The 21,674-nt window shown below is 35.9% G+C and overlaps 1 protein-coding gene across 3 annotated transcripts; it reads left to right on the top strand.

Annotated features, from left to right (window-relative positions):
• Positions 1-13,579: 13,579 nt before the first annotated feature.
• On the top strand, positions 13,580-20,213 carry LOC143861774 (integral membrane protein (Protein of unknown function DUF92, transmembrane)). Of its 3 annotated transcripts, none has more exons than XM_077372692.1 (5): positions 13,582-14,026; positions 15,206-15,459; positions 16,651-16,774; positions 18,695-18,799; positions 19,858-20,213. In XM_077372692.1, the coding sequence occupies exons 1-5, from the start codon at positions 13,646-13,648 to the stop codon at positions 19,951-19,953; spliced, it is 960 nt and encodes a 319-aa protein (XP_077228807.1). In that variant the 5' UTR covers positions 13,582-13,645; the 3' UTR covers positions 19,954-20,213. The 3 variants fall into 3 exon arrangements, with proteins under 3 accessions (XP_077228809.1, XP_077228807.1, XP_077228808.1); XM_077372693.1 differs by lacking the exon at positions 19,858-20,213 and adding an exon at positions 18,982-19,420; XM_077372694.1 differs by lacking the exon at positions 18,695-18,799 and having other exon boundaries at positions 13,580-14,026.
• The last annotated feature ends 1,461 nt before the right edge of the window (positions 20,214-21,674 follow it).

The following is a 21,674-nucleotide window of genomic DNA, read 5'->3' as shown; positions in this document are numbered from 1 at the left end:
ACTATATTGAAGGAACCCATATAGTATTACAGGGAAAAGGAAGCAACCAGAGAGAGAGAGAGAGAGAGAGAGAGAGAGAGAGAGAGAGAGAGGTGTTTTTCAAAATATTACAATTCAATAAAGCTTAATAGTAAAGGGTTTTTAGGGGATTTCATTGAATCATCAGATATGAAACAAAGGAATGATACAAAGGGAAAAAATGAGAATGTAGGCCTGTTTTGTTTCTCCTCGATCGTACTTTTAACTCAAAGTTCATGGTTTTATCTTTATTCTTTTGGGATGGAGTGTTTGCTCAATTCCTCGTCTCTACGCGGTCTCTTTTCGCCATCTAATATTAAAAGGTGTCTGAGAATATTTATGGAATGTTTGATAACATCTCATCTTTAATAAGACTGATCTATTTTTAATTTTTAATAAAATATAGAAAAAAAAAGAAAAAAAAAAATTAAATGGCTACATCATGGGCCCAAGATCTCCTTTGATATGACAAATGATAGCTGCGAGCCTGCGAGTGATCCACACAATGATATCTAAGGTTGCATTTGGCAACCCTAGAATGAAGGAATTCTATGGATTTTCTGCTCCCAACAACGAAAAAAAGGAAAGAAATAACAGGAACACGTTTGGCAAACCTAACCCGCAATGCCCATTTCTCAAAATCTAGCGAAAATGGCAGTGAAGAGTGCTGGATTTTACGAAGCTATGCAGATTCACTTAGCCCTATTTGGATTGCTGGAATTTCCTAGAAAATTTTGGAAAGGAAAAAATATTTCTAAAATTTCCTATTGTTTCACATAAAAAACATAACTTGAACCAACCCTATTCAATATTTATTTAGAGGGACCTTCAATTTATGATGACATCCCTCTAAATTAGTCATAATCATATTACTTCCCTCTAAAATGTTCAAAGAAAAATATTTCCAAGACAATTTTCCATGAGAAATGCTTTTATTGCCATCTAAACAGGGCCTAGATTCTCCTAGTTTCTTCCACTGAAAATGAGAAGCCACATGTAATGCATCCTCAGGCTATTTCTAAGAGAGAGAAAAAACACTTTCCTTCAGCTTTTATGGTGCTTGGTTGCCAATGTAGAGCATTAAAATCCCTAAAAACTACAGACAACAAACAAGTGTAATAATTGCATGTCTGGTGAGATGACATCACATATCTTTCCATATGAAATAACCTAAAATGGTAGAAATTTCATACGTAATCGCCCCCCCCCCCTCTCTCTGTTAACGTTGCATCCACTTTACTTGGACTTGGGTTTACCAGGGGTTTAAAATCATGTCCCTTCCATGGACTTTACTTGCCCAAAGAATGCTTAAGCATCCAAACAATTGAAGATGCTCTAAGTGAATGCTAAACATTGTATTTGTGTCATTTGTTACTGAAGTCTGTGAAACAACCAAAGTTGTTACGGTTAGGGGCCGTTTGGATACGCGGATTTTAGAATCCAGGTTTTTAGTTTGAAAACGGTGTAAAAGAAGGTTAGAGACAAGAGAAGAAGAGGACCATTTTACATCGAAAGAAACGGAGCCGTAACGATGAAATGGAAAAATGCTTTCACTTGGTCAATGGGCACAGAAAGGAAGGCTCAAGTACATAATTGAACAAAACTTGAATTATTAGAAGACAAATCAAATAGAGCTTATTCAGCTACAAGTATACACTTGTTTCAAAGGGTAGTGACAAAATTGGATATTGTGGCTTAAAATATATGTATCATGTGCACAACATGTGCCACTTAGCATCTCTAACCACTGCTTTATGAAAAACTAGTAAAAAGTGCACGTGCCTTGCACGTGAGACGAATGGCAGGATAACAAATAGAGAAGTTTTAGACATTAAAAAGAAGAAAATCATACATGTAAATAGAGAACTGGTTCTCCTTTGTTAAATCCAGACAAATCTTTATAAACGTGTCTGTATAACTAACACCAAACTGCCCAAATTACCTTTTTATGATGGCGTTCATGAGCAAGTTAAATTCAATTATCTGATGGAAAGAACAAGCTTATTCCATCATGAGCAAGTTAACCGGCCTCTCAAGCGAACTAAAACTTAAGAGGGCAATCTAGCTCAATTTTTAAATATATGAACAATCATTTACTAAGCAAAAACTAAGTCGTCTGCATATCATACGTAGGCAAAGAGAAGTAGGGCATCAATCCCGCCTTCAAGCACGCAATCGCCATCGGACCAAGCACGAAAGAAACGGTCTACTCAATTAGTTGGGGGGACGGGGTGCGTAAAGAGCTGTTGTTATGAAATTATCGTGGACAGTGTATACAGGAGCTCCCATTTCAAAAGTCAACTGCTCCACTACTTTCATAGCTATAAAGGCATCCTTCTGATGAATAAGGTTGTTATGAAATTATCGTGGACAGTGTATACAGGAGCTCCCATTTCAAAAGTCAAGTGCTCCACTACTTTCTTAGCTATAAAGGCATCTTTCTGATGAATAAAGTTCATCGGTCACGTTCATTTCATGAAATGAATCACAGAAATTGCAGTAAAAATATAGATAATAAGATTGGAACCCAAATAACCATAGATAAAATGAATGTTTTTCAATCATCCCATCGACTAAGATGTGTCTCAGTAGACTTCATTGAAAATATGAAGAAGGATATTGGTGATATAAATTCTTGATGTTTTGCAAGTGTTAAAAGAACAATGGTGATACCTCTGAATTCATGAGATAAAACTGAACATATAACCACAGAAAATTAAGAATCTTGATCTCCTCCTAATATATATATATATATATATATATATATAGAGAGAGAGAGAGAGAGAGAGAGAGAGAGAGAGGAAACTGTTGGTGTGCTTAAGCTCACCAAGCTTATGGTGCGCTTAAGCGCCCAATCACATGGGTCCCACATTTTCTGTGGTGATCCAAACCATTCATTTGCAAGGCCCTATTGTAGATAGGGGGTGTACCAAAAATCAGCTCCATAGGATCATCCTAACCCCTCCATTTGTGGAGGACAAAAATGGGCAGATTTGTGGACAAACAATGTCTGTCCATTTTGACCTCCACAAATGGATGGGTTAGGATGATTCTATGGAGCTGATTTTTGGTACATCCCCCAATCTATGTAAGGGCCTTTCAAATGAATGCTTTGGATCATCCTAACAAAGTGGGCCCCCATGTGATTGGGCGCTTAAGCGCACCATAAGCTTGGTGAGCTTAAGCGCACCAACAATTTCCTCATATATATATATATATATATATATATATATATATATAATGATGAGATCAAGATTCTTAATTTTCTGTGGCTATATGTTCAGTTTTATCTCATGGTTAATTAGTTTCACGTGACTCGAACCCAATTCTCTATTAAGCTATTGTAATCTAAACTCCAGTGTTTATCAGTGTAGAGATAGAGATGTTGGAGAATCGAGAAATGAAATCCTTGAATTGCCATATTAATTTCTGTGTACTGAACTTTCTGTATTTTCCAAATGCAACAGGTTGTTTGTTTTCAGCTATGAATGATAAATGGTTGAATATATAATTTCCCTTAGGCCATGTTTGGCAGCTATGAATTTTTTCCATGGAATATAAGCTTATCAAGTTTTGGTGAGGGGCAAGGAGAGTGGGAGAATGTAGAGGACATGATTGAGAGGAGGATTAGAAGTGTCTTAAAAGTAAGGCAATGAAAAATTCTTCTCAAAATAGAGTTTTTTTTCTTTCCTTATTTTTCAACCGCTTGTATCATCTCCTAACTCATGCCCTCTCACATCTCTACTCAAAATAGAGTTGGGATAGCAGGAAAAATATTTGTCAAAGGGGACTGATCCTTTCCTTGAAGAGGATTAAGAGGCCAATCTTCCCTCTAAGAAGATTGAATCACGTTACGAACTGATTCAGGTTTGTAACACTCAGATTTTGAGTCCAATTAATTTTCGAAATCCCAAACAAATAGGGGCACACAATTGTGTCCGATAATAAGTTTTTGACTCAAAATCCAAAAATCTGGGGTCTTAAATCAAGACTAATATGGCTATTAGGGTTGTATCATTTAAAAATAAATAAATAAATCCCAATTATAAATAGTAATAAAACCTTTCCCAACTAGAATTGCTCTCGCTTTCCTGTATATAAAATCATACAAATTTTAATACTCATACCCATGTATTTTTACATATTATAAACATGAACTGTATACCGAAAGATGAAACCTCTTTGGATCTTGATGGATTTGAACCACCACTCTCTTGAGAAATAGCCTCAGTTCTCAAGGGTGCTCTTCCAAATTTTAAGCTAAAGATCCTGAGTGACGGCACCCTCTGTCCACGAGTGCTCAGTAAATCATTAACAGCACACAGGAAGAGAACGGCTCAGGATAACACCCACAGATGATTTAAAAGGGTAAGACAAAGCTGCTGAAAAGTGCGCTCATGTTGGCTGTTCTCTCGAGCAAAAGCAAGCAGCGAAATGGCTTTCTGCAAAATTGTCTAACAAATCCCTACTAAGAAATAGTTCCAACTATCCAAAAAGTGGGTGCTTTTAAAATACTCAAACAGATTGAAATGCAGCAATCAAATGGTACAGGAAATCCACTAAAAGGCCATAACGTAACGAACAACTATTGAAACAAAGCTTCATTGTGCCATTGCTAAAACACTAATAAAGCATCACATAATAGTCAACCCAATTTACAATGAAGTGTCTATACAACAAACATAAACATAAAAAAATATTAAAGGTTAAGTTCATCCAATCATAACAGCTTTAGGGTCATGGCAATCCAAGATAACGGCCTGAAACTTTTGAAGAGATACAATAGAAGAGGTACCAACAAATCAAGAAAAAAAGGGCAAGAACTCCAACTGCTTTATTCCACCCCTTCTCATTCTGTGGGGCTTTCGAGCGTCGCACCAAGAGCTTCAATTCAGCTAGCGCTTCATTCGTCTCTTGAACCGACACGTTCAATCTCGATACCTCATCTCCCAAGCTTCTTAGATGGTTATTGGATTCCCTCTGCCACCCAACCAAGCTAGATAACGCATCTCCCAAATCAGCTACCGCAAGGGCTGTCTCTTGCGTCGACATGTTCAATCTGCCTATCTCTTCTCCCTACCTTCTCAAATGGTTATTGGATTGCCATTCACACCTAAAATCCGGGTTGTTTAACACATCTTCCACCCATAAAAAATAATCGCACCTCCAAGTAATACCATCCTACGCGTTATACAGATGTCAGTTCAACCTCTAAAATTGCCTAGAAATAAAATATCACTTAAACCATCTTTACTTACATTGAAATGACATGAGTAGAAGACCTGTTCTTGATTACCATGGACATTAGTCTCGACTATTTTCAGAGTAGCTTTCTTCTTACATTTACATAGAAGCACGGGGACTCTGAACAGGGTTGACCTTCCATCACTATTGGAAGATGAAGCCATCAATTTCTTTAACCTCGTTGCAAAAAATAAATAAAATATTAGAAAATGAACCCTCATATAATAATTGTTCTGTACAAATTTTCCTTAAAAAATGAACCCTCAATTTCTAACAAATACAACCACTAACAATTGTTATGTACACATTTTCTTAAAAATAAAAAAATTCGTCTTTGATCTTTAATGTTTCAATGTAAACATTAATAGAGGCATTTGCTGAAGGGAAACAATGCTTCTAAAGGTACTTGATTCACAAAAAAATGATAAAGATAATTGATTAAACATCTTTAGAATGATGAAGTTTCTAGCATCATGATACCTCAACTTTATCTGGAAGCTTGACAACACCATTATGAGGAAAAAAAATCCATTCAAAAAATCCAATGCCATTACCAGAAAAAAAATTCCATTAAAAAAATCCAATGGCATAAGCAAGAAAAATAAATTCCAGCCATTTATACAGGCTTTAAATGAGTTGTTTTTAACTTTTTTTTGCACAAAATAGCCCAACAATCCCTAAAATGGCTGAAAAATCCAATGCCATAACCAGGAAAAAAATATCCACCCATTTAAACAGGCTTTCCCAGAAAAAATATCCACCCATGGAATGGAGCTATTTTTTTTGCATTTGTAATGGAATTGAGCTATTAAACCTGAACAACCATTTTTATGAGCTTTAAATGGCTCAAAAAGGAAGAAAAATAGCCTTGAAAACCACTAAAATCACGCCATTAAACCTTGCAAACCAGTAAAATCACCCCATTCAGGCTACGAATGCAAAAAAAAATAGCTCCATTGCAAAAAAAAATAGCTCCATTCCATTAAAAATATCCAATGCCATAACCAGGAAAAAAATATCCACCAATTTATATAGGCTTTACCAGAAAAAATATCCACCCATTTATAGATTTTCGAGGGATTGAAGAAAACCCCTCGAGGATGGAGAAAATATCAGAAAAAATGTGTTCCACCGCCATTACCAGAAAAAAAATATCCACCCATTTATACAGGCTTTACCAGAAAAAATATCCACCCATTTATACATTTTCGAGGGATTTTCAGAAAACCCACAATTCCCATTTATACATTTTCGAGGGATTGAAGAAAACCCATTTATACATTTCCGAGGGATTGACGAAAAATATCCACCCATTTATACATTTTCGAGGGATTTTCAAAAAACCCACAATTCCCATTTATACATTTTCGAGGGATTTTCAGAAAACCCATTTATACATTTTCGAGGGATTTTCATAAAACCCATTTATACATTTTCGAGGGATTTTCATAAAACCCACAATTCCCATTTATACATTTTCGAGGGATTTTCAGAAAACCCATTTAAACATTTTCTACTGGTTTTTCAGAAAACCCATTTATACATTTTTGAGGGATTTTCAGAAAACCCAATTATTCATTTTCTACTGCTTTTTCAGAAAACCCATTTATACATTTTCGAGGGATTTTCAGAAAACCCATTTATACATTTTCGACTGGTTTTTCAAAAAACCCACAATTCCCATTTATACATTTTCGAGGGATTTTTAGAAAACCCATTTATACATTTTCGAGGGATGGAAGAAAACCCATTTATACATTTTCGAGGGATTTTCAGAATAATATCCACCCATTTATACATTATAAAGGCTGTATTAAGAAACTTACAGAGAGAGAGAGAGAGAGAGAGAGAGAGAGAGCGGCCCGATTGAAGAAAACCGAGGGTGGAGATGATGGCTGCTTCGTCTCTGAGGGTTTTTTTTAACCTGTTTACAGAGAGAGATGAGAGAGAGAGAGAGAGAGAGAGAGAGAGAGAGAGAGAGGGTGGAGAGAACGAGAGAGACACAGCGAGAGAGAGGGTGAGATGGCTACTTCGTCTCTGAGGGTTTTCCTTCAGAGAGAGACGGCGGCAGCGAGAGTTCAAAACCCATTTTCCATCGAATGAGGGTTTTGAACTTTTGAGTTAGAAAATCGGTTCTTCACCTGTATGGCTGAGATCAATTTCAACTTCATCCGATGGTATATTAAGAGGGAGGAGTAGAAAACGTTTTCTAGGGAGCCGACTAGAGAAACTTTCCTCTATATATATATATATATATATATATATATATATATATATATATAAGAGGAAACCATGGGGGGGGGATATTTTTTGGGGGATCCAAAGCATTCATTTGGAAGGCCCTTCCATGCATAGCATGTGTACTAAAAATCAAATCAATAGGATCACCCTAACCCAATCAAAGGTGGAAGGGAAAATGGACTGTGTGTCCATGTTTCTGCCCATTTTTTCCCTCCACAAATAGCAGGGTTAGGATGATCCTATAGGGCTGATTTTTGGTACACATCCTATCCATGGAAGGGCCTTCCAAATGAATGTTTTGGACCCCTCAAAAATGTGGGCCCCCTATGGTTTATGAGCTCCTGCTCAGATAAGCTTACCTGAGTAGTTGCTCACAAACTATTTCCTCTATATATAATTACACACACACACACACACACACACACACACACACACACATATATATATATATATATATATATATATATATATATATATATATATATATATATATATATGAGAAAACTGTTGGTGCGCTTAAGTTGTTATAACGCCTCCCATTGGTGCGCTTAAGCGAGACCCAAACATTTAAACGAATGGGAGACGTTATAACAACTTAAGCGCACCAACAGCTCTCTCTCTCTCTCTCTCTCTATATATATATATATATATATATATATATATATATATATATATATATATATATAGTTAACTGAACAATTAATTATTCAAGTTGAAATAAGAATTGATAATTTCTTTCAAAATGAATTTTTATTGTTCAAAATGGAAAACAAATCGAACAGTAGGATTTGAGTTGCAAGTCGATATCTTAACAAGATAGTCGGTACCTTTGAGCACCCCTCTGCAATTTGGATATTTTACGCTAATCTTATCTCCTACCACCTCTTTGAATTGTATTGATTATATAATTTTAAAAATAGATATAAAACCATTATAACCACTATTTGTATATAATTTTAATGCAAATAATTTTTAGAGGGTATCCAGAGAGGCCCTTAAGCACTAAACATGGGTGTATACACTGATATTAATTCTAGACACATCTCCTGGCACAAATCCAATGCAAGCCTTGCTCCCACATCAACCTCTTTATTTTGGCCTTCATAATAGGAAAGCATGCTTTGATGAAAAGAGTGTTGGTGATAAATTTGGATGTAAAAGAAAAAACAAACCTTTTCATACAATTTACATTTTTCACATACGAAGGCCAAAATGACATAGTTGTCTCGATTTTCTTTAGAGAGATTTGTTATAACTGCAGTCCAAATGCTAGAAACCAAAACACAATAGATCACTAAGAAAATCTCAAAATCTATTTAAAATCAATAGTTGTAACATATAGAAATGACTAATCATGAATAAACTGAACCAAAGCTTTTAAAAATTACATATAACTTACCAAAATGAAAATTTTGCTTTACAAATTAGCACATAATACTCCATGAGGTGCAAAAAATAATAGGTGCGAATCCATTACAATCGAAGAATCAGAACAAATGACCCACAAAAGCGAAATATAAATCTACCATCCAATAAAAGATAAACCATATCAATTACACAGATAATACCAAACACTAAACAGAGAAATACCGAATGTAGAGCATAAAACAACTCGCAAATCATCATGAACCTAGGTACTTGATCTAAAGTGTAGCTGAAACAACGGCCATGAATGGAGCCTCTATGCCATATAAATCTTTTAGTGAAACATGGTGTGTTACTCGTTCTCTTCATGCTTCATTTTGATGAACCTCGAGATGTTCGCTTCATTGGGTTGCTTCTGAGGCAAAATAGATGAAGTTGTCCGGGAAGAATTGATCAGTGGTCTACCCCACTTGCTTGGTCCACAGACATAGCCTTCGTGTTCAAAAGTCAATTTCTGCACATAGCACGTTGTACAGATATAGTCTTCATGTTCAAAAATCGATTTCTGCACATAGCACGCTATATATCCTTTTGAGGGATGGTAAAAGATAACTAAATGACGATCTTTGTCTTCATATAACCATCATGTGTATACTTATGGGGGATGATTATAGGTAATGAACTAAATGATGATTCTTGATTTTGGAGGTCAGATCTTCTTAGGCCACTAAACCTGACAAAGACCCCAATGTTTTAGGTTATGATTTAATACCTTTTCTGTTTTGATTGAATAAAAATTAATTCGAAAATCACAGGAGGTATCAACGGCAACAAAACGCAGTAAAACAATGGTATGATAGATGTTTGTAAAGTGTTATATCTAATCATTTGTTCCTCTACTACTATTCTATTTGTGCCTTAAGTTCTTTGTAGTAGCTAATGGCTGTAATTTACATCATGCTTCTCTACTATGAGAACATCTCAAGACATCATATTTTGCTAAGGATGTATTGTATCTTATGACCTATTATTCCAAGTCACAGTGCTCCCATTTGGACGGAAAAAAATCTTGCTAAGCATGGTTTGCTTGAAAGTCCTTGTTGCAGCAATAGGTCATGTTAATCTTCCTAAGCATGGTTTGCTTGGTTGAAAGTCCTTATCAATGTAACCGGACCTATGTTTCTCCAAAAGCTAGTGAAGCACCTCTTATCATTATCATTCAATTTTATACTCCAGTAAGAATCAGACTTCCGCCATCATTCAAAAAAAAAGAAGAATAAGACTTCCACCATAAAAATTCAAGGAATTAGCAAACAGCATAATGAACCAAAAAGATCATTTCAACCAATCGATTTGAACATATATTGCATTGGAAAACTTTAAGAGGATAAAACCCATATAAAAAAAAGACCACAAACACACGTCGACCATGAAGAGCTATCCTCATCATATATTGCATTGGAAAACTTTAAGAGGATAAAAACCATATAGAAAAAAGACCACAAACACACGTCGATCGTGAAGTGCTATGCCATCAGATTTGTCGTTTTGATAAGTTGTAGATAATACACCAGATACGCAAGGATCACATGCAGCAAAAAAGGTTAGGATGTATGTAAGCACAGCGAACACACCAGATACGCAAGGATCACATGTAGAAAAAAGGGTTATGATGTAAGCACCTGCTGTCACCCCAAAGCGCATCACTGCAACAAGTTTGAAAAGAACAACCATAGCCATTATAATAGAAGGAATACATAGTGCAAAGTGTGGAAAATTTATGAGTTGAACTTAGAAGATGTTCAAAAGGCAAATAACTTTTTGGTATCATCAACTCTAGGTTAAATTTGGGTGGGAAATCTTCATATATAAAAAAACTATTATCATATAAGTAATCAAGAACATCTGCAACCTGAGCTACTGAGTCATCAACAATCTGCTAAGTCATGAATAGAAGGCAAAAGGATATCTAAAGAAATTGTAGCAACTATTAACTGCAAAAAATCTCCAGGAAAATGCCAAAGAAAATAACGTGAACATAGTGTTGGATAGAAGTGATAGATGCACACACATGAAAACACCAACAGAAGAGGAACATGGAAAGATAAGCAAAACTAAAAACTATATTCAAGTCCACCAAATTACCAACCTTGTGCTCTAGTGGACTAATGTGAAAAATGAAGAATTCCTGTGAATTTATGTCCTTATGCTGCTTAAATAAAAAAATATGTATGTTTGAAAGAAATTTCTTATGATCGGTAGGCTCAGCTCACCAACCATTAATATATTTTAAAAAAAGTACTACGTTGAAGAGCAACATTGCATAAAAAATCTAAAGCCAATCACCAAACAAAAAGAATAAGAATAAAATTCATAGATGCGTAAGAATCCAGGAAATAGTCACAAAATAATACAATTTTTGAAGGCTGGGCTATTTATGATCCCACGCAAACACAAAAAAGGGGAAAAGGAAGAAAGAATTCAGAATATTAGATACTCAAATCAATAGAGCATTTAATTGCTACAGGTAACTCAAATGGAACTAACTAATTCATTTTAGAGTTTTTATATGATGCCCGATCATGAGAATTACAAGGGCAGGATGTAAAAACCTACACCCTGCCTCTTGATTTTTGATCTGGTCAAACCACCTTTTTTGACTTCCTACTTAGATAAAAAAAAAATGGAAAATTAAATGGGCAGGGTTTCACCCTGCCTGCCCTTGTAATTCTCACGGCCGGCCACTCTATAAATTCTCTTCATTTTATACATTTTATAGTGTTTATAGTATTAAGCTTCATTGATGGAATAAAAAACAAAATTTCCAAAATCACATTTCTGAAATGATATGGGGTTGGGCCTGTAGCTCAATGGTTAAGACTTTGTTTCTCAACGTTGAGGTCACAGTTTCGATCCCAGCTTATCAGACACAAAAGAAGTTTCACTCATGATTTAGAGTCAAATCAATATACGCAACAAGCGTTGGTTTGTCCTGATCACCAGAAATAGCAACGGACACGGAACCACGACCAGTCTATTAGATGTTCCTGAGGAAAGATTACAAGAAACTAATTCATAAAATTAATCAAATATATCAGAAGAGAAATAAAAAAACAGAGGAAAGTACAAAATCATTTGTGAATTAGTAGTAGAATTACTGGAAGATGAAGAACCAAACTTGATCATATTTGACAGATAGGTGTTCCATTAAAATTATCATTTTTGATATTGGAATAAACAAGTACGAAATGTAATGACCTGATGACATTTTCAGATGATGTAAACCAAGTGCTTTTTTCAAATGAATGTGCAATATGTTATGTTGAAAAGATAATTCATTCATGAGGTGGTTATACAGCTTTCTCCGATGCTCTCTGAAGAGTGAAGACAAATGAAGAAATAATACAAGGTTATCTGAGTCCAATAAATTATACTCAATGTGCACTGTTTTATTTTCAACTGGCTGATATTGGACCAGCAAATATTCCTTATCAAAAAGAAAGAATACAGCAGGTTTGTTCAACAAAGGAACAGAAATCCTGGGATAAGCTATTCTTGGGGCTGGCTATCCTGCTTGGATAAGTTCATCTTGAACTTAACATGTCCCCTGTTTACCAATTTTGTTTTGGTAATATTTAATCAGAGAACTAAGGTCGATGTGAACAGATGCTAGCACACCTATCCAATGATAAGATAAACCTCGATCTGCTATCCCCATGTTGAAAGCCTCATTAGATTCTTACAAGTTCAATGCATTATATTTTCATTGACAGACCCGCTCTTCTTTACATGAGAGAAATATGGAATGATTCTAGGATGAATTGATGTCCGGTTATAATATACATAATTATATAAAAAACACCAATTTAAGCCCAAAAGCTAATGAACATTTGCCTTGTATACATGCATAGGAGAAAAAGAAACCCAAAAGAATCATAAAAAGGAAACCCTACAACTATCAGAAATGAAATTTAGTTTTAAGAGGAAAGGGGTTATTTTTCGTCCAATCAAGATGATGAAAACTATAACAGGACACCCAAAGGAAGGATTATATCGAGCAATTTTCTATACTGTCCCAGGACCAATCCTTTTTCCTTTTCATACATAACTATCTTCAAAAACAGGATGAGATCTGGGCTAAGGCCATGCTTCTTTAAGGATCTGATATAATTTCTCATGAGACTGAATTTGTTAGTAACAGGATGATAGAAATAATCTCATATGTGGATTCCTGTTTTGTGCAAATCATCGAAAATAGAGAGAGAGAGAGAGAGTAAATATTAGAGACATCTGGTGCCCAAAACACGCATTGGCAGACACGTGGTGGAATGGATGTTACGTGCTATAAAATTTGCATTAAATCTGGTGGGTGGTTTTGGACTTATCACCAGGGGCAAAGCACAAAAGAAAAATGACGGCAAAACCTTGAAAATGGAGGATATAGAAGGAAGTTTAGCAAATATAAAGTGGGAGGTGGATGGCATTTGAGGGAAAGTCGGTTGACGAAATTTCAAGGAATCAAGGTTTAGGCTTTTAGAACAAGTTGCTCATTAATGTAGTGACCATAATGTTGAGATACAAAACCTTCTATTGTTGATCGTGACCGACCACCTAATAGAACTAGACCTTGGATCCAAAGTCATTTGGATGGACGGTCAGGATCGATAGTGAGCGGGCCCACAGTGAAGAGTCTCTCCTTCCTGAATCATTTTTCTTCTTTGAATATGGACAGTGTCGTAAAAGAAACGCCTTTTTACTCACTGAAATTCAATTCCAAATGGCAATTTCAGCCCTCACTTTTCCATCACCAATCTTTCAACCCACCAAAAATTTTCCAAATTTCATCAAACCCATACCAACCCTAAAGCCATTCCAATCCAAATATAGAGTTTCTAAGATGCTACCCGCAAAAGCCCTTGCATTTTCTGAATTAGGGTTTGAAGGAGCGGTTTCAGGAGTCCTTGATCTGATCCAAGCTTCACCACCCACGTGGGAATCTGCAATTCTCAACAATGTTCTTATTTTCTTGTTGGGTTCTCCGATTCTCGTGACTGGGCTTTCGATTTCTGGAATTGGAACGGCTTTCTTATTGGGGACTTTGACTTGGAGGGCTTTTGGTGCTTCTGGGTTTTTGCTTGTCGCGATATATTTTGTTATTGTGAGTTAAATTCTATCTGGGTTTTCGCTAATTATTCTGGGTTTTGTTTCTGAGTGGAATATTTTAATGATCTGCTTCTTTTGGTAATTTTAGTCGTTTGTTCCCTCTTTTTTTTCCTATTGTGTGGTATTCCATGCCTTGATTAAGAAGAATTAGTGATCTTCTATGTGGGCTTTCTGTAATTATTCTTCTTTAGCTCTTCTTCTTCTTCTTCTTAGAAATAGTAAATCAAAATCAATGTTTATGGTTTGGTGTAAATTCTTTGTGGTATTTTAGATTAATAGTTATTACATGTGGAAGTAAGTCCTTGCATGTTTTCTAGATCTCTTAATGTCTAGGCTAGATTATCAAATAGTCAATGGGGAGTTCCTATGATGTTGCTTAGGATACCTAAAGGACTCATGGTACTACCACAAAGTGTTTAATGTATTTAGCTATTTTAGGAGTGTTTTGTGTCTATAAGTATGGAGTCATTTGTTTATATATTGTAAGCTTAAAGACTCAACGGTAAGCTTCAAGGGTAAAGGTTCAAGGGAGAAGAAATGCAGAGATTATAAGGAAAAAGGGAAAAGAACACCAAGTCACTTGTAAGTGTGTTTTGATGTATAAAAGTCTTTTTATTTTGGTGTTTCATTTGTATTTTGGTGGAGCTCTACACGGGCCCTTTGGCCGTGTATCTTCCAAGCTCCCCTACCTTGCTCTTATGATCATAACACTGCATAATCGATCCATCCAATTGGGGCCAACATCATTGTCATCTTCTTCTTTTGCTCTTTTGCATATGTATGGAATATTGTTCTCGACTGCTTCTGTTATCAATTTTGGTATTTTCCTGTTTCTTATTTTTTTTCTGTTTGCGTTTCTCGTTATTTTAAGTGATTTCCCATTTGGATTTTGTAAATTTATCTACTCTCTCTGGTTGTTGATTCTTAGGCCTGAAGGTGGTTCGCAAGCTGCTTTTCTAGTTTCGATATAGCTTTTCTTTTCTCATTTCATTTTTTTTTAATTTTCTTTCAGTCATGCAAATAATGAGTACTGTATCTTGTAATTTCTGGGTTTTCAATTTTGATTCTTTGATGCAATGAAAATCATGGGATTATTCACATTTACCATGTTGCTCGCTATGCTTTTCTTCTATGACGAAAAGACCGCTTGGAACTCATATGCTCTAACTTGCAGGGAACAGCGGTGACAAAGTTAAAGATAGCACAAAAGGAAGCTCTAGGAGTGGCTGAGAAGAGGAAGGGAAGAAGAGGTCCGGGTAGTGTTATTGGTTCTAGTGCTGCTGGCTGTGTTTGTGCTTTTCTTTCAATATATGGCATAGGGGGAGCAGCATTTTCAGGTCTCTGGCAACTTGGGTTTGTCGCAAGTTTCTGTACAAAACTGAGTGATACTGTTTCCAGCGAGATAGGCAAAGCATACGGGAAAACAACGTAAGTCCAAAACATAAGAACACCATGTTTTCTACATATGTCAAAAGCTTTATTAGTTAAACCTAGTAATGCTGACAGAAAAAAAATATTGCCTCTTTCTCGAAGGATTATGATAGACTGACATTCATGTATCCTTTGCCCGCTGATTTGCATTTGTAATCACCTTTTCCTATTTAATAAATTTTTTGCTGTCCACTTCAATAAAATAAAATAAAATATGAAATATGTAGAGACTTCTAACCCTAGGTAAATACATGGCACCCATGATCCACATGAGGCTTGTTGGTTGCTTTATTGCTTGAGGTTAGAATTTTGTGGTGGTTCAATTTTGAGATATAGAAGTATAAAACCTAGGATTTGTTCCCCATATGCCAAAAAAACATAAGATTGTATTTATATACACTTTTGTCTAGTTCTTTATTTTTTTGGAAAGAAAAGGGCATGGTATACTGCCTAACTTTGGTTTTAATGTAGTGATATTTCTACTTGATGGCCCTTTCTAAGTATCTCACTTCTGTGTTTTAATGTGTCTGCACTTTAATTGAAGAAAGAAGCAAAATAAATAAATAAATAAACAAAAATAACTCATACCTAAAGTTTTTGAGTCAAAATTTTGGCTTCGGTCGATATGTCTGTATGTCGACATGTTGAACGAAATCCTGTAATTCATGTTTCGGTTGGTGTGACCAATATGATTGTAATTTCGGTCAAAATTTTATAATGGTTTCACTTCTATAGAATTTTGTTTATGTCGTGACTAAAACCAAAACATATCAGCCAAAACTGACATATTTCAACTGAAATTTGATACTATGTCTTTGAAGTGGGCCGCATTCTTTATAAACACTTGTGATCGAAGGGATTCTATTGTTGTGATTAGATTGATCATGTATGGCTAGCCTGTAGTCCTTGAGATTGTATTGAGGTAGTAGCCATGTGTGTTACGCTTGTTCTCTTTCAATAGTGAGGCTCATACTCCTTGCCCATCGATCTGCATTTTTTTTCTTTTCTAAATATTTGTTCTTTAATCATCAGGTCATTTGTAAATCTTATTTTTAAACTTGGACTTGCATATTGTGCTTTTTGGTACAGTTTGTTATTAACTCCTGCATCCTCCTTGCCCCAAGCTTTACATGTATGCTACATAGATATTCAGCTTCTGAATGTTTTAAATTGGTATTTCAAGAACAGGTATCTGGTTACAACTTTTAAGGTAGTCCCAAGAGGAACTGAAGGGGCTGTGAGTGTTGAGGGAACCGCTGCTGGAATTTTTGCTTCAAGTCTTCTTGCGGTTGTTGGTTGTTTCTTGGGTGAGGTACATTTACTACCTCCTATCAAAGTCTACCTGTTGTCTACCAAAAAAAAAAAATCTCTTCTTCTGTCTTGCATTGTGTTCGTTTGAACATTGTCTGAAATCGTCAATGGCTGATAAAAGAGATGTAAACTATGAAGATGCCTCTTTGTTTCTGAGAAAATCACTGTCCACCTCCTTTCAAAATCAAGAAGAGTGCCATAATTTTCAGATCTAGCAAGCAACCGCCTTTCAGAGTTTATCATATCGACCTCAGTCAGGATTCAGACAGATTATAAGGCCTGCTGGACATGATAGAGCACATTCCAACTGCACATCGTTGTACAAAAACTGCAATTTAGGACTATTCTATTTATAATGGAAAGAAAATATTCTTTTATATTTCAGATTATATGACTATTCTATTTAATATCTCTTATTTGCTTATAAAGTGAAATAAGTTTGTCATCATTCAGTCTTAATTTACGGAATTTTTGCCTAACGGTCGATTTGGGACTGCAAACCAATACTAGAGTGTTTTTTGGTTCTTTTAAAAAGTTACAATTGTGTTACTGGGAAAGGGCATGGGCTTCTTTCTGATCGCAAAATAGTGGTGGCACACTTGTAAATGTTCCTTTGAAATTCATTCTAAATTAAAGCCATAAGGTCACGTTTGGATACCTCATGCATTTGTATTTGGATTTGAGTTTTGGATACAAAATACATCAATCATCCTCATGCTCGTGTTGTGTGAGAGAGGGAGGGAGGGACGTCTTGCTGTTGCTGCAGCAAGGTCGAGGAGCAGCGAGAGTGAAGGTAATTGCCACAAATATGGATTTCCAAATAATGTCTCACAGAAAAGATTTGAAAATCAGATTTTTTTTCCACTGTTGTAGCTGATTTGGAAATCGAAGGATCTGATCAAGTTCCAAATCTCAACTACAAATGTGAGAAATCCAAATCTAAATCTTGTGGGTATCCAAACGTGGCCTAAGAGAATAAACATCAAATGAACATGTCTAACATTTCTAGGTGTAGTTATTATGGGGATTGAGGTGATTTGCAAATCATGGAAGTGGCAACTGATCATTGAAGGAGATTCGGCAAATGCAATATCATGGGCTACCAACAAGCCGATATGTCCATGGGCGCTAGCGGATGTCGTTATGGAAATTAGGGGCCTAGTTATATCTATTTCCCCAAAATTTCTGCACAAATGCCAATCCACTAATGAAGTGGCTGATAAATTAGCAAAAGCAGGTGCAGAAAGAGAAGAGATGGTCATTCTCCGGGAGGATCGGGCACTGGAGATGAGGAGAGAAGTAAGGGGCAGTTGAAAGGCTATGTTCTTAGTGTTGGCTGTTCATCTGGTATAGGAAAAACCTATCATCTTGGGTCTCTTGGGTTGTGAAGAATGTGTTCAAGGGATGATGTAGTTGCTGTTAGACCAGTGGGACGCCTTGTCCCTGTGATGTAATACAATTATAGTTTCAATAAAAATATTACAATTCAAAAGGGGAAAAAAACCCAATTCTGGATGTACTATCACTTGATCATTTTTTATCATTGGTAGCTTGTAAAATTGCATTAGCATAAAAGGAAGCAGTACAAAACCCAGACTTAACTAGAAAAGATAAGTGTGAGGATCTTACAGCTATTTGGGATGGACAACTATCTGTAATATATCCAGACAATAGTTTGCAGGAATTTTTACATATATTTGTGACCTTATAGCTTTTATTATTTTTTGCTTCTTTATGCGCACTTAAGACCATAAACTTAACTGGAACCTATCAACCATCTATTCGACAAATTCTCCAACAAGGCGTGTTCATCATTGTTCCCATGCTTAAAAAGCTGCCACTAATAAACCTCACATGATTGTGCTATTATATGAATGACATTATTCTGCAAGGCATTGACAAGATTATTCTACCATGACAGATAAATGCACCGGAAGCTGTAATCTGCATAATTGCTTCTCAGATTGCAAATCTTGGTGAGAGCGTGATTGGAGCTGCACTCCAAGAGAAGGAGGGATTTAGATGGGTAGGCATCCTACCAATCACTTAACCATTATATATATATATATATATATATATATATATATATATATATATATATATATATATATATATCCTCTAATGAGGTTCTATTTTTCACCATTTTTTCTCTTGGGGTAAACAGATACTGTGACATGTACATATAATAAGAGTGCCCATTTGATGCAGTGATTGGGTGATCCAGATCTATCACTTTGCAGTCCTTACCATGGGGATGTCACATCCAAAAAATCAATTTGATTGGACAATTCTACCATGCAATCACTGGACTTTTGCACATCGAATCTAGAGTGTTGCTCTCCTTTTCCTCAAACTTCCATTTTAGGCCACTGGTCCTATGGTTGGACTTGTTTGGCCGGACTGATATGTGGGATACAGCATCTCTATGTGGGGTCCACTGAGTGAACATTCTGAATCATGTGAACCCAATCATTATATTAGCGAGAACCCTTACATATTTGCATCTCATAGTATTCTTATTTTTCTTTTCCATTTTATTTTTTTCTAGCAAAATTTTGGCCTTGGAGTTGCGGAAACAGTTGCAGGGAGCTTTCAATGCAAAAAAACAAAAAGGGTCCCCAGTTTCAGGGATGGCTGAATTCTGATAGTTTTCCAGACATTAAGAACCATTGAGCTCATTCGGAAACTGCTAAACCCCTTTGTTTCTTTATACCTTGTTTGTTTTGGATTTTGAGTCCAAAACTGATTATTGAACTAAAAAATTGCATGTAATTTTGAGTCCAATAAACAGTTTTGGACTCGGAATCGGTTTTCAAAATCCAAAATCAGGCCCGTAGTAAATGGGGCTGCCATTTAGGGGTGATGATTTCTAATTGAACCACATAAACATTCCAAAGCCCTAAGCACCAGAACTGGATAAAATCGGCAATTTTGTGTTTGACATACATGTTCGATGGAATAATAAAATTTTACTTTTGCAGCATATTTCCTTTATGTAAACTTGATCAATTGGTTATTTTCTGATTATTTCACGTGTGCCTCATTGATTTCTCAAAGTTATCATGATTTTCCGTGTTCTTGCAGCTCAACAACGATGCAGTCAACATAATTAACATATCACTGGGCAGTATTTTGGCCGTTGCAATGCAGCAAATCATGCTCCAGAGCTGGTATCAGTAAGTGAAACATATGCACATTCCTTCTCTTTTGACACTCTTTAGGAGCTCTCTCCTGCTGTCAGAATTCCATGCTGACCGGAAATCCATGTAGATAACTTCTCCCAATGTTTAGCATAGACAGCAAGTCATGAAGCCTGGGAAAGCATTTAGAAAAACTTTTGGACACATTTTAGTTCTTAGAGGCAATGGGCTGAAAATTCTTCTCCTTGTTGTCAAAGAATTGACATTCTTAGCTTTTACATGAGTGAATATTTTTTTGAATGAGCATTCTTATTGTTGAGAATATAGTTACCGGGGGGGGGGGGCGCGGGGGGGAACGAAACGTGAAACGGAAACGGGAAACGCATGAAAAAAAATTACAGGGAAACGAGAAACGAGAAAACAATAGAAAATTGTATGAGAAACATCTTAGGAAACACATTAGAAGTGTTTCAGAAACGATAGAAAAAACACAAATGAAACAGAAGGAAAACATGAGATATGTGGTTTTGTAGATTCAAATTTTGTTAATTTCAAATTTCTAATAGATTTTATTATTTTTATTACAATATATGTATTGTTTTCTATTTTAATATCTATTCCACAATTTTTATTGTATTTTTTCCAAAATGATTTTCGTAAGCTCCACACATGTTTCCTACACGTTTCGCATGCGTTTTCTACGAGTGTTGCATTTGTTTACCACACGTTTACATGTGATTTAGGTAAGCTTCTCATATGTTTCCCATGCGTTTCGGAAACATTTCTCCAATTTTGTATCATGTTTTGGAAACGTTTCCGAAACATGTTTCCCGCGTTTTAGGGGAAACGAGTTTCCCACCCGCGAGAACACGTTTTAGGGGAAATGGGTTTCCCACCCGCCCAAGGAGTTTCCGGCAACTTATGGTTGAGATCGATCATTGTATGGTTTGGTCTACTTTTCACTTTGTTCGGCTGCCTTATGGACATTAGAGGTGTCAAATTGAAAGACTTCCCAAGTTGTCCTCACTTGGCCAATATTCAAGTTCAACCCAACTTAACCACAATTCTGACATCTGAAAGGGTCTCTGATACCAACGTCTGCTCTTATACCAATTAACAGAGCATTATACCTTTGGCTCTATACCAACCTCTGCTCTGAATCTCTGATACCATGGGAAACAACCAATTGCTCCAAAAGCTTAAGCTATTAGAGTTGGTGTTATTTAATCATTTGTACTTAAGTGGGTTTTTTTTTGTTTTTTTTTTTTTTGAAAAAAAAAAACTGATAGTAGAAATCTTTCACTCCCACAAATTGCCATTAAATCCGGGCAACTTTTCTCAATTTCTAGCTTATTATTGAAAGAGGACAAAAGCCCGGCTTTTCATTCAAATGGCCAATTCATGTTGGGTCTTCCCTCTGCATAGTTTGTTCCTGAAAAGAAGGTTAAAATAGGTAGAAACCCCAAAGAAAAGGGTAATCTTGATCTAGGGGTAAATATGTAGAAAAAACTTTCAAATATATTTAGACAGACTGCTGGTGATTTTAGTAACTAGCAGAAATTCAGGGGATTCTTGTTAGTAAATTCTAACTCATGTGGTAAGTTTCCCTAAAATGAACACAGGGCTGTGGATATCAAAACAAGCAAGGTGAAATTAACTCCTCACATGTCAAAAATGTAATGCCATGATATAATGTCGGTCCATAAATCGACCATATCACGATCTTGATCTTGATAAGTGATAGTAATACTCCCGAAAGCA

The sequence above is a fragment of the Tasmannia lanceolata genome, unplaced genomic scaffold (genome assembly GCF_043159265.1).
Source record: "Tasmannia lanceolata isolate RefF3 unplaced genomic scaffold, GAP_Taslan_0.1 ptg000037l, whole genome shotgun sequence".
Taxonomy (NCBI): domain Eukaryota; kingdom Viridiplantae; phylum Streptophyta; class Magnoliopsida; order Canellales; family Winteraceae; genus Tasmannia; species Tasmannia lanceolata.
Note: the sequence above shows the minus strand (reverse complement) of the source record. Positions and strands in the feature narration are given on the sequence as shown.

Excerpts from the sequence above, each read along its gene's own strand:
- LOC143861774 (XM_077372692.1), top strand. The coding sequence starts at position 13,646 with ATGGCAATTTCAGCCCTCACTTTTCCATCACCAATCTTTCAACCCACC. Across the intron at positions 16,775-18,694 it reads TTGGTTGTTTCTTGGGTGAG|ATAAATGCACCGGAAGCTGT; the intron begins GTACATTTACTA and ends CTACCATGACAG. Across the intron at positions 18,800-19,857 it reads AGAAGGAGGGATTTAGATGG|CTCAACAACGATGCAGTCAA; the intron begins GTAGGCATCCTA and ends GTGTTCTTGCAG.